The sequence below is a fragment of the Thermochaetoides thermophila genome (assembly GCF_000221225.1).
Source record: "Thermochaetoides thermophila DSM 1495 unplaced genomic scaffold scf7180000011821, whole genome shotgun sequence".
Classification (NCBI taxonomy): domain Eukaryota; kingdom Fungi; phylum Ascomycota; class Sordariomycetes; order Sordariales; family Chaetomiaceae; genus Thermochaetoides; species Thermochaetoides thermophila.
In genome coordinates, this window is record NW_006383037.1 from 1,420,157 (window position 1) to 1,432,778 (window position 12,622).

General features: G+C 52.2%; 3 protein-coding genes across 3 annotated transcripts; 1 reads left to right on the plus strand and 2 right to left on the minus strand.

The window, feature by feature from the left end:
- Window positions 1–5,485: 5,485 nt before the first annotated feature.
- On the plus strand, window positions 5,486–6,254 carry CTHT_0063030 (uncharacterized protein; the record flags this gene model as incomplete). The annotated part of the gene is made up of 2 exons (XM_006696547.1): window positions 5,486–5,650; window positions 5,724–6,254. 2 exons carry the CDS (start codon window positions 5,486–5,488, stop codon window positions 6,252–6,254), a joined length of 696 nt encoding a protein of 231 aa, XP_006696610.1.
- A 699-nt stretch (window positions 6,255–6,953) lies between these two features.
- On the minus strand, window positions 6,954–8,148 carry CTHT_0063040 (putative RNA export protein; the record flags this gene model as incomplete). The annotated part of the gene is made up of 3 exons (XM_006696548.1): window positions 6,954–7,311; window positions 7,374–7,825; window positions 7,885–8,148. 3 exons carry the CDS (start codon window positions 8,146–8,148, stop codon window positions 6,954–6,956), a joined length of 1,074 nt encoding a protein of 357 aa, XP_006696611.1.
- Window positions 8,149–10,234: 2,086 nt separating this feature from the next.
- On the minus strand, window positions 10,235–11,630 carry CTHT_0063050 (choline phosphate cytidylyltransferase-like protein; the record flags this gene model as incomplete). The annotated part of the gene is made up of 3 exons (XM_006696549.1): window positions 10,235–10,555; window positions 10,603–11,490; window positions 11,565–11,630. 3 exons carry the CDS (start codon window positions 11,628–11,630, stop codon window positions 10,235–10,237), a joined length of 1,275 nt encoding a protein of 424 aa, XP_006696612.1.
- Between the last annotated feature and the right edge of the window lie 992 nt (window positions 11,631–12,622).

Genomic DNA, 12,622 nt, shown 5'->3' on the forward strand with positions numbered 1-12,622 from the left:
AGGCAGCGTGGGTGTGGCTCGCAGAAAAGCTTTACGGTAACTGGAAACTCAAGGGTAGAACTATAGTTCACCCCTTATTCAATTGTTAGTGCGAACCTTTGGACAGGGGTTCTGGTCGGCCTCATACTGTAAACCACATATTTCTTGCTCAAAATCACTAATATTGGTAAAAAAAAGTTGGAATAATTAAGAAATGAATTCTCCAACCATTTATTCCACCTTTTTGCTCTGAAAAGCGTTGTTTTTCGGTTGAGTTGTGGTGTCATTGGGCAAACCATGGGGGTAATGTATAAACATGTGTCCCTGGTAACAAATATGTCAATAGACCTCAACATCCTCCCCACACCCCGCATTTCTTCGGGAGCCTTGTTCAGTCGGAGAACTACCTAGTTGCATGTTTCCAGTCCAACCTTTGCACTACCGCTCTCCTCCATTTGCTCCCTTCTCTCTTCGATTTGGGTTTGATTTTGGGGGGGCAAAAAGGGCTTCGATTTATGTCCGTATTCAGGTATAAAAATGAGGCTTCCAAGGACAATAGCCTTCTTTAGAAGAGCAACAACATCGACCTCCCACCGTTACGTCCACTTCTGCTCTGGTACCCGTACGACTGAAGCAGTCGCCTGCGCAACTCAACGCTGCTCATGGCGAGCACACATCAGTGCATGCGAGAAATCCCAACTGCCGCTGCAGAGGACTCGCTCACTTTAGAGATTATTGTTGGAATGAATCGCCAAACTGGCTTGATTTTCCCAATCATCCTGCCTTTAGTTCTTCATATCATGGGCATCATGATGTTAGTACATGCTGGACGTGATGACCACTATGGATGAATCTGGCTCTATTCTTGAGCGGCCAGCTAATATAGCCGCATCGGCTACCAGGCGTAGAGATGCTGAGGGCAGGCAACAAGAACTGGCAGGGATCATTTTTGCTTGTGCGGAGCTATATGGTTGGTAAAATATCACGCTCTTGGTAAGAAGATGGGATCTGACACATTTGATTTCACCAGCCTAGATGGTCTTGCAATGGAGCTGCTCGTTTTATGGAAAATGATACGGTTCAGATTGTTTTCCAAACGTCTTCCGGAACGCTGATCCACACAAAAGATGCGTTTAAACGAAGTCCCTTGTTCTATGCTGTCCAGAATGCTCGTAAGAGCACATGTTAGATGTTGATCAATAGCATCAAAGCAGGTCTTAAATCTAACACGGCACATCACGAACTGAGAAAGTTGGGATTTCAGGATCTTTTCAAACAAGCTGTTGGAAATGGATCCTTTTCCATTGCCGAGATGCTTTTGGATATACCAGGCATGAACCAGATTTAATCCCATGTTGAGCTGGAGGAGTGCCTGCAAACAGAAACTGGAACCGGAAATGCATTCGCCTTGAAGCTTCTTCTCGACTGTTACAATTATCATCAAGCCACAACTCGTTCTATATAAGAGAAAAACTAGAGTTCTATTCAGGCATTCCTTTACCGCCCCATGATCCCCATCAATGTCCAGGATGATGGAGACACGATGCTCCACAAAAGCAATGAAGCATTGTTCGGTTGATGCGACCAGATAATCTTGGGTCTCCCTCAGCTGACATCAATTGCCGTGATCAATGAAGACCCGCCCCTTTGCATGTGGCTGTATCGAACGCATGCGGCTGGTGGGAGATTGAATGCCTAGAATTGTTATGCAAACAACTTGCAATTGACTTCACGTGCAAGGACAAATGGTGCGTACACCATGATGGATCACGCTGCTAGGCACCCGCGGGATAAATTGCAGGAATTGCTTGACCGTTACAGCGCAATGCATTCTCCAGGGACCTACGTAGGAGGAAAGGGTAGATTGTAGACTAGCACATCGCACGGAAGAGACCTTAGGGAAATGAAACCGTATTGCACTGAGAATCACCATAGGGATTGCTTTCAAGGCCAAATGCATTTTCGTTGTTTCATCGCCCTCTTGACGGGCCAAAATGATTGCTGGGAGCATTTTGGAACTGCCCCTGATGATGCGGACGGGCAAGTAGCCAATTGGCAGGATAGGGGACAAAGCCAACTCTGAGACGACAGCAGATATTTCTGGGAGTGCTTTGGTCAGTGAGCATGGTGGGTGAAACTGAACTCAGGATCGCCTGGCTCTAACTCAGGATCATTCGTATAGGTTGTACGAGAAAGAAACAGGTGAGCGAGCTTCATATTTCCATGATGTCTCACCTTTACGTAGTCATCCAGGGAAATTCCAGTCAATCCGTCAACAGAGATGTCAGTAAACATCAATGAGTCCAACTCTGGGCTCTCTGGGCTTACTAGTTCCCCAACAACTATGTCAGAGAATCAACCAAACACCACCAGTCTTCCCAATGGCGCCATGAACCCACTTAAAATCTGTTTCAGCCCATCGACGATATGATCGAGAAGCGGCTACGCTCCTCGGTACAGCGGGGACAATGGGCATCTCTGGGGCTGCCCCCCCACGACGCTAACCTTCAACTGCCGGCGCAAGCTATCCTGCTAAGGTTTCATATTGCTCATTCAGCATTGTCAAGATGTGTCCCAGCGGATTGGATCGGCTCAACGTGCAAAGGGATTGTCCCATGCGGGCCGAAAGGCGTACTTTGGGGACAGGCTAGGCCATCCAGGAGCGGCTGACTGTGGGTATGGGGTCAAACGGGCTCGAAATCATAAAATCACGTGTCCTTCAGACCTTCAGATTGAAAGAGGATCCTTGGAAGTCAAGAGAGGTGTTTGGGGCCCATACGAAGGAATCGAGGATCAGAATGGGGAGTCATCGAAGACAAAGACTCAAGAGAAGCTATGAAAGAAAACAAACACCCAAAACAGATGACCCAAAGGCGAGGACGCACATTGAGGAGGACTAGAAGCGAGCACTCGCTGCCACGATGTCAAGCATGAACACCATCCACTCCGTCCCAGAACAGTTACCATGTATGTGACGACGCCTAAGAAAGTCAACAAATGCGCCTGGCTTCCAACAATCGCACGCAGAGGACAAAGAACCCGGTATTCCTGGAAGCGAACGAAGCGATCTCGGTGTTCGGCTCATTGTTGTCGAGCTTGACGCGCTTGAGTCAGCAGGGAAGCACTGAAATGGAGTGCTCGGCAGCAACGGCAGACGCTCGGGTAAGAGGGAACCCAAACAAAGTGTGGAGTTTTCTTCCCTGCTCTTCTCCAGATGTTCTCCAGACTTTAGCAGATCGCCCGTTCGTAGAGGCTCTCATGTGAAGTGCGGGGGTCGGGATTCATGTGGGATGTTCTGGCAGTTCCACTCCTGAATTCAGGCGCGAAATCAGGGACCAGCTTGTCCCTCATCATCCTTCACTGTTTCTCTTCCAGCGATCCGTTCGTACATGTTGCATGTGCTTCTCTCTTGCTCGCTACCAGCTCTCCCTGCTTTGCTGGAACTGGCCGTGAGTCACAGTCGTACTGAGAGGGAGACCGAGGAATTGCGGCTCTGTAGGCTTGGCATAGGCCCCAAATGATAGCGTTTTGAGTTTTGTACCTCGGAAAACAACCGGGCCACCCGGCCCTCCCTGCACGAGGGCACGAGTGTGCATGCCCCAGATGTTTCGACACTGTTGTCATCCACTTCCCCAGAACCGACGGGGAGCCGAGCGTTTGGTAAGAGAAATATTAGAAACCTTAACAAACCCTAACCCCAGTGTTCAAAAGTGGCGCTGGGAGGACCGGACAGCATTAAGAAGCCGTCGTCCGTCGCACATCTCCCTTCGGCAATTGTCTGTCAAACGGAGGTACGGAGCTGGAGCTGGGAAGAAGGAGAAGTTCTGAAGAAGAGTTGCAACCGTTCTCGTCGCAGTAAATCCCGGTGAATGACGCGGTTGACAGAGTCTGGAACTGGCGCTCCCATGGGGGAGTCCCCTCGAAATGCGGGGCATTGTTGGACGCCGGCCAGGGATCTATCGGGGATTTGTCGGTTTGATCCAGAATGTGACTGGGTTTCCGTCGCGACACCACACCCTCAGGTGACTTGCGTGTCCAGGACGCGACGCTGAAGAAAAGGTTGGCGGTTGATGAAGATCGTCTCTCTCTCACAGCGGCCATGATGATCCTCCGGAATCGGCAGTCGCTGCAAGAAATTGTTGACCAGGGCCCCGGGCGCGCGCTAAACCAGATAAGGAAGCGGGCGTTCAGTTAAGGGAGGTTAAGGTTGACCGCCTCCAGGGCCCGCCTGGTGGACAGGACGCCGCGTGGCCCGAGCTCTCCTCAACAACTGTCTTTGACAGGCAATTGACATGGGTGAGAGTCTGGGTCCCGATCGTTGGGAAGATCGATTGGGGCGCCAGGAACGTAAAAAAGGCGGCTGTGAGGAAAAAAGAGAAATCAGAAGCGACAGTTCGCTTCTTGACAAGTTGTCAAGTGTCGATGGAATGGATAGATTGGAAACTGATGCGAAAACACAAGGCCAGCGATACGGAGCTGTAATGGCGGTGGCACAGGCAAGATGGATAGGACAAAGGAACACTCTAAGTGACACCGGACACTAACTGGACACTGTGCTCCAGAGCGTTTGTAGAGTATAAGCAGGACCCCATCTTAGCTTTATTTTTATTTTATTTTATTTTATTTTATTTTATTTTTTGCAGTGTCAAAGAGGCACGATTCCAGCCAGACATCGGCTCATGAGCCAGGACGGTCCCGGGATGTACCGAAAGCTCTTCCCAAGACGTCGTCTTTGAATGGTCTCCAAACTGCAGTGCAACCACCGCGTCGAGTCACAGTCGCAGCTCGCCATCCACACCGTAGTCCAACTCAATGTAGAGATAATTAGGCGTTGATGAAGATAATCTGGAAGCAGGGAAACGCGGCAGCGGTTCTCGCACTTGCTGGCGACGGCGATCGGAGTGGATTGGTGGGTTGTCTGGAGCTTGCGTTGAAGAGTCACAGTCACGACTCTCAGTGCTGATGGAGTTCGCCATGTCAATTCCATCCACACCCATCCACGGGAACATCTGGACACGCCTGGATGGATCCCAGAGGCCCACGTCGCACGGCTGGGTGAGAAATTCCCCAGCAGCCCAGCGGACAAGCAACGAGCCACCAACAGGACCATACCCCAGTGACTGCATCCGCTTCAGCCCAGAATCCACTGTGATCCAGATTCCCAGCACCACCCCAGCACGCCCAGTGGAGGTCCGAGAGGCCGTTGAGAAATCGACTTATACCCAGCTTCCCATCCTCCCCCAACCACATTGACTCTGCTTCCCTCCCATCCATCCAATTCCCATATTACTGTCTCAGTGTGTGCAGCATCAGCTGTCCAAGTTGTTTTTAGCCAAGTCAATTGCATCAAGCCAGTTAAATCAGACCAGCTCACCAACTCCACAACCGTCCACTCGCAACTCAAACCACTCAACAAACCAAACACTTGTACCCTGAGCTTGTAGCTTTCTCAACCAGGCTCTCTTTCTCTCCAACTCTATACACAACTACACACACAACCATCACAATGTCATCCAGAATCGCCCCGATGTCCAGACTTGCCCGTGCATTCAGCACAACCCCTGCTGTTTCCCGGCCCAGCCAGCTCCTCCACAATACATCTAAGACTTTGGCTGGTGCGTCAAGGAAATCAAAACTTCCTGCTGACGAAGAAACCAACGCAACTGCAAACGTACGTTACATTCTGTCCCTTGTTAAGCCTACCATCTATAAAAGCAGCAAACCACTAACATCAACCCGTCCAGTACTCCACAACCAGCACCTCCTCCCCCCACCGTCCCTCAGCAGTCAACAATACCCTCCCGCGCCGTAGCAAGCCCCTCCCCTTCATGCAAACCTTTCACCACTCCGCTCCCAAACCCAAACCCGCGCCACCCATTACCATGGACCGCATGGTCCTTCCCAACCTGTGGGCCGAGCCGGCCGAGGACTCGACGGACTTCATCCGGGTGCCCCTTCTTCCGGACAACCGTGTTCCTCCCCCGCCCCAATTCCGTCCCGTCGAGCCGGAACCTTCCCCTGTGCCGGCCAGTGAGATCGTGGTGGTTGCCTCCGATCCACAGACCGTGCTTCCGTCGGCTTTGACCGAGGCCGAGGGGATGGGCATCGGGATTGATGGCGTTGAGCTCAAGTTCGCGCATTTGCTTGGCCGTGAAGAAGAACAAGCTCCTGAGCTGGGGCAGGGTATGATACGGGATATGTGGAAGGGGCTGATGGAGGATATATTTGGTGCGGAGGGGAAACAGGGGAAAAGCGGGCCTGCGCCGGCGGCTTGAGGGTGCGAGGGACGGGCTGGTTCCCGGGTCATAGATGTCTTCACTTTTGAGCCATGAGCTCTTGTTTTGCTACTACCTACCTATCTGCTCAGCTCTTCTTTGTTTTTGCTTTTCGCAGCGGTTTCCTGAGCTCCTCCCGGAAAAGGGACTGATGACAAGACAAACGGACAGACGATGGGTCTTGATGACTTCATTACATGCCTAGCTATGAACAAGTCCAAGATTGTATCATCTCGATGGTCAACTAAGGCACACAAAACAGGGTCTCTTGCCCCAGCTCAACCGCGGGCAAAAATCGTCGCTGGATTATTGATAGCATATATCTGCTTTTAATGAACATTGCTACCATTCTTTGGTTCAGATCTTGACTACACTGCAGAAAACGATTATTCGTGAAGCTGTCTGATGGGTGTTTTGTTTACTCGTAAGTTGCTAGCTACCTGCTTACCCAGCCCGATACCACCTTGCCACGCGTACTCAGCTGCAAGTCCTCTGTAATCCTGCCAGCTCCAGGAATCACACCGCTATTATCCCAGGTTGTTCCAGCCACAAGCACTGGTATCATATTCCATAGGCATCCTTCCTAGCCCAAGAACCAGGCTCATGCCGTAAATATGTAATCTCTGTTATCTCATTACACCACAGCCCTCTCTTTCCCGGTTTCTCTAATCCTCATCCATCTCCCCTCGCACCCGCACCTTACCTCTTCTTAACACTCGGACGCGGCTTGCACTCGTCGCCCAACACAGGATGCAGCATGACCTTAGTCGGATAGTTGGCCGTGTTTCCCTGGTAGCCCTTGGACCAGTCGTAGCTGATGGCGTACGCAAATATGGTGCCGTTGCGGTTGAACTTGGTTGCCGTAATGCTGCCACCCACATTCGGGTAGCCCTTGAGCCGATGCTTCGCGTCCTTGTCCCAGAAGTGGAAGGTACCGTCGCTACCGGCCGTGCTAAACGTGCCGTGTTGCGGGTGGAAGGAGATGGCGTTGACCGCGTGCACGTTGGTCACGTTATTTTGCGGGGTGTCGCGGTGGCATTTGAAGGAGAAGTTCATGCTGGATACTTGTCAGCTATGTGCTACAAAAAAGAAAGGAAGGGAGATGCAAGAGGAACTCACCTCTGATCCTTGTCCTCAACATATTGAATCGCGCAGCGGCCCTCAATACTGCCGATCGCAAATCCCTGAGAGTCGGTAAAGCAGCTCACCACCCGAGTCTGCCACTTGAGCGGGCTCTGCAGGGTCTTGTAAAACTTGACGGGCTCCTTTAGGTTGATGACGTCAATGTAGCGGTCCGCCGTGCCGATTACTAGCAGGTTCTCCTTAACATCCATCGTGTACACGCGTTCCTGGCACTGCACGGTGCCGGCGGGCGTCGCGCTGCGGAAGTCCCAATACTTGATGGTCTTGTCCCACGAGCCCGTCACAGCCATCGGCGTGCCTCCCGCCTCGAAGTACTTGACGCAGCGGATCGGCGCGTCGTGTGCAGCAACCTGCATGGCCTGGCCCGACGCTAGGTCGAGCACCTTGGCCTGCTTGTCGGCGCCGGCCGAGATGACCTTGGTGCCGTCCTGGTCTGTATTAGCAAACGAATAGGATGGATGCTTCTAGGTTAAAGGACTGGACTGACCTTAAAGAAATCTACAGCAAAAACAGGCCCCTCATGCTCCATTTGCACTTTTCCCTGGTTCTGGCCGTTCGCAGCGATCTCATACACGCGCACCTTCTTGTCCCAGCTGGAAACCGCCAGGAAGTCCTTGGGGTCGTTGGGATTAGGATTGAAGGACAGGTCAGTGATGCTATCCTCCGGCGGGCTGCCCAGCTCTACGTCGTTTTTGAGATCGCCCAGCGTGCTGGTCGTCGTCGACGTCGTCGTGCCGAAGAGGCCCGCCATCGTGATGAATCCTACGTTAAACGGAAGCGATGCGCGCGGCTGGACGGTCTGTTGTTGTGGTTCGTCAAAGTAGTGGTCCGCGTTGCTTCGTCGTAGACGCGGTCGCGCCGCGGCAAAGGTTCGGGAAGCTGGTTGTCGCGCTTCCCCGCTATCGTTTTGATTATTAGTACCAACACCCGGTAAACTGGCGCTGTCGCTTGGGGGTTGGTGATGGCTTTGCCGCGAGGCAGGCAGTGATAGGATGGCTCGTGAAGCGTCTCGCTCCGGGTTGAGAACTTGATCCCAGGCGGCATTGTTATCAATACACCGGGGTAGGTCTAGATAGCAGGTCCTTGGCTGCACGGCGGGGCAACATCAAGAAACTTTGAGCTCCGAGAGCAAAAATTGCTTGACTTGCTCAACAACAAGACAGACATGATAATCTCGTCAGTCATCCGAAGTCCAATGAGCTGCTCTTTCTTTTAACTATTCGACTACATCTGATGACGTCGCAATAGCCTTTTTCCAAAATTTCTTGAAGTGACTCGAAGCCTGCTTAGGCGCATGGGAAGAGGTCTGAAACCTTTGCGTCTCCCTGTCACAAGCAGGACACAATGAGCCTTGACTTTTTTCCCTCTCCAACGTGCCAAAAAGACACTCTCTGAACAGAAAAATCTATTTATTATTCTTTCCATAACACCGACTCTCCAGACAATCCCATAATCACCAAACACAGACTACTGAATCTCCTTGGTTGGATATGTCTGGCCGCCAAATCCAAGCTGTTCCGATCTCAGAGTTCTTGTGGGAAAGTGCCAGTTTGTTACCAACCCAGATCCAATTAATTCACTTCTCATTTCTTTTCTTTTGCAAAAGCTCTCTTCCAAAGCTCAAGTCGAAGACAGCCTGAACGACTCAGATTATGTACGGCGGACCGTAATCCAACACTCCCCACCATCGATTAAGCGCGCACAGACCAGCCCCACATCCCACCTCTCCGTCCATAAAAAATTTCTTGACGATTGCTCCCACTTCTCTTTACCCTTTCCTCTTCCAGGCCCCCCTCGTCCAAACAATCGCTATTCGAAGTTCACACACGGAGAGAGTTTTCAACTCTTTCGCAAACAAGCTTTGGGGAAAGTCCCCGGACAACCGTTCCTTTCTCGTCTCTTGGACGCTGAAAAAACGGCCGCGGAAACGCGCCGCCATAGAAGCACAGCGGCTGATCTCGACCGACACCTCTGTTCTCCAGTTCGACCTTCAACCGCCCAGCCCGTCTATTCCAAAGTCGAGACTCACGACCCTTCTTGCCTCTCTTCTGCTTGCTTTGGTAGCCCTGCTCTTTCACTGGGTTGGAGACCACATGGACGAAGATATGAGTCCGCGCTCTGGCCTGGGGAGGGGGGTTGTCTAGCTTGTCGGGTTTATGGGGGGGTTGAGAGGGTAACGGGGTTTCGATTGGACGGTTTTGCTGCCGTTGGTTAGGTAGGGACTGGGAGCGATTAAAGGTGGCTCGAGAGAGTTCGTCATGATCTATAGATATGCGATTGCCTGGTGGCATGGAAACATGTTGCCGGGTGACTCGACGGGGCTCATTCTTGGTGCGAGGGGGGCTTCATAACCACTTATCTGTCTTTTTGATCTTTTTGTCCGTTCGAGACGTTGTAGGAGTTGGTTAGTTGGACACAACTGGTCGGGACAGGTGGAAACTCTAGGTCTCGCGGGAGGCCCTTGTGTCTCAGACCGCTGTTGTTGTCTTGCTGCTGCTGCTGATGGCGTCGCGTGACGGACTAAAGGATCGATGACAGGGGCAGTTCAGGTGATGAGAAAACCATTAAATAGAGTCAAGCTCCGAGGCAACGCCGGCGTAAATCGTCGCGCGACCCAGTGAGGACTCAAATGCGTTATGGTATCTGATGGACTGTCTTCAAGTGGGTTGAGCAATTAAATAGTACGTAATCTATCCTATCCCAAGCTGTCTAGCAACGCTGGGCCTGTTGAAGCCCTCTCTTTCTGTAACCCAACTTTTTATCCTATACCCTGGTTGAATCCCAAACCTACCTTGTAATGATGGTGGAGGAACTGGTCGATAAAGCTAGTCAGTTTCTCACCGCTGCTGCTCGAGCTCCCGCTGCTTGTGGGCAGCCTCAATCTCAGCCTTCTTAAGCTTGGCCTTCTGGCGGGCCTCATACTGGTCCCTACTCTTCATGATGCGCTGCACGATTGTGCCAGCGTTGACGTCCTCGAACTCGTGGTGACCGATCTCGCGGTATATGCCCATCTCCTTTGGCGCGATGTAGACGTCCTCAGTGAACTCCATGAAGGAGGTTGGGCCGTGATAGACGGCGTCTGGTGTGCCCCAGGGGAGGGACGTGAGGTACTCCTTGGACGGGACGAAGGGAGCGCCGAAAATGACCGCGTTGACGTACTGCCGCTATCAGCGAAGTCCTGCAAAAGCTGATATGCTCAACATACCTTGCACTGTAGGACACACAGCCCACGCTCATAAATGTTCATAATGGGATAGTTGACGCCCTTCCACTCATTGATGACATTGTCATCATGGACACCAGCAACCACATAGACCGGGCCATAGTCTCCCCCGCTCTTCTTCCTCTCCTTCACAGCCTTCTCCTCATACCACCCCCTCTCCCTAGCCAGCTTTTCCTCCTCCTGAATAACCAACTTCAAAAACTGAATATGCCCGCTCGAAAACAAATCAAACCCTCCATCCACATAAACAATCCTCTGCCCGGGTCTTGGCCCAATTCCTTTAAACAACTCCTTACACTGTCCCTTGCCCTCCGACCAAAACCAGACATCCACCCAAGGCTTCTTCGCCGTTTCGTCTGTCGCATACAACCTTATCCTCTCCCTCATCGCCTCCCCGTTCGCCTTCCTCTCCTCCTCCGACGCGCCTGGGCCTTCCTCCCCTTCCAACATCTTCTCCAACGACCGAATAAAATGTCCCTTCGTGCACAACAACATCCTCCCCACAAGATCCGTCGTCGAGATCGCCGGCGTGCGCTTAACTACCTTGAACCTCCCAGCGGCTTTCACAAACCGATAGCAGTCCTCCCCAGACCCATCTGATGTGATGTCGTCGCCGTGCACGACGTATTTGCAGCCGAAGTGGGTGATCCAGTCAAGCTGGGTGACATAGGGAGCGTAGGGGATGGAACGGGTTACCCAGCGGCAGGCGTCGGTGGCAAGGAGACGCTCGCGCAGGTTCATGACGGTTGGGCCTTTGTTTTCGAGGATTGCTTCGTCGGAGTGCACGCCGACGTAGAGCTCGTCACCGAGCTGTCGGGCTTGGACGACGGCGCCGGCATGGCCTGGAAAGTAGGGGTTAGGGATATTTGGCTCTTGTTCGGGAGGTAGGGAGGGTAGGGTCAGGGGGGCTTGCCATGATGAAAGAAATCAAAGCAGCCGTCGACCCAGAGCCGGCCTTCCAGCAGCTCAGGGGCTGGTTCTCCTGGGGGATGTTTGGGGTCGGAAGCCATTGTGTTGGAATGGTTGCGACTGAGCTTGGGGGGAAAAGCTTCTAAAGGCTGCTTTTTGAGGGGAAACAACTACTACTGCGTGACTTGGGACAGGAATAGGCAAACAATTAGCAATGTGATGCGAAAGTCACAAGCAATGCTTTGGTATCATGCCGGTGGAACAGCGATGGTGTTGAGTTCGGCCATGAAGGTTGGGTGGGGTGCTCCCTCTTGGTCTTGGAGGGCGAGCCGAGCTGCCCCTCCCCCACACCGCCCAGCCTTCAAAGCACACCGTGCAGTATCACAATGTCTACGGGGTCTTCTACTTCACTCTCCTCAACTCTCTTGCATCTTCTTGACCATACTCACCAACCAGAATCAACTTGTCACGTGGGTCTTTTCTTTTTTTGAGCCTTCTTCCCTTTGTGTCTCCTCCAAAAAGCGGTAAACCGCTTGCATTTGATACGAAGTGTAGAATTTCCCACGCCCAGCGTAGTGCCCACTGGCTAACCGCGCAACCCTTGCCAGCGGACTGACGATCTGCTCTGACCGCCACGGCACGGCGATCACCCGGCGTCGGCGGATGGAGCGGAGGGCAGATGATAGTGTAGTTGGTTGGAACGACGTTGCAACGTTACGGGGTTCAAGAAGGCCTGCGATGGAGAAATAGAAAGGCGGCGACCTATAGGAGCGGTTAGGGAAGCAGAAAATTCCCTCTTTTGAAACCGTTTTGCTGGCAAGGCTGAGCTTGGCAGGCGAGGGTTTTGGGGATATATAAGGTTTTGGGATAGGAATCATCAGTTGTGTCTCAATTGTTTGTGTTTCTTGACGTCTTGTTGTTGGGGAAGAACTGGAAGCTCTGAAGAAGCCATTGTTCTACGGCATCAGTTTCGAAAGCTTGAGCTTGGGTGAATGCCAGCACAGTGCAGCTTGTCATCAGAGCCTTACTGTGAACAAGTACCCCAAGCTGGTCCGGGCTGTTGAAACAGGTTCAGCATCAAGGTAAACACCAA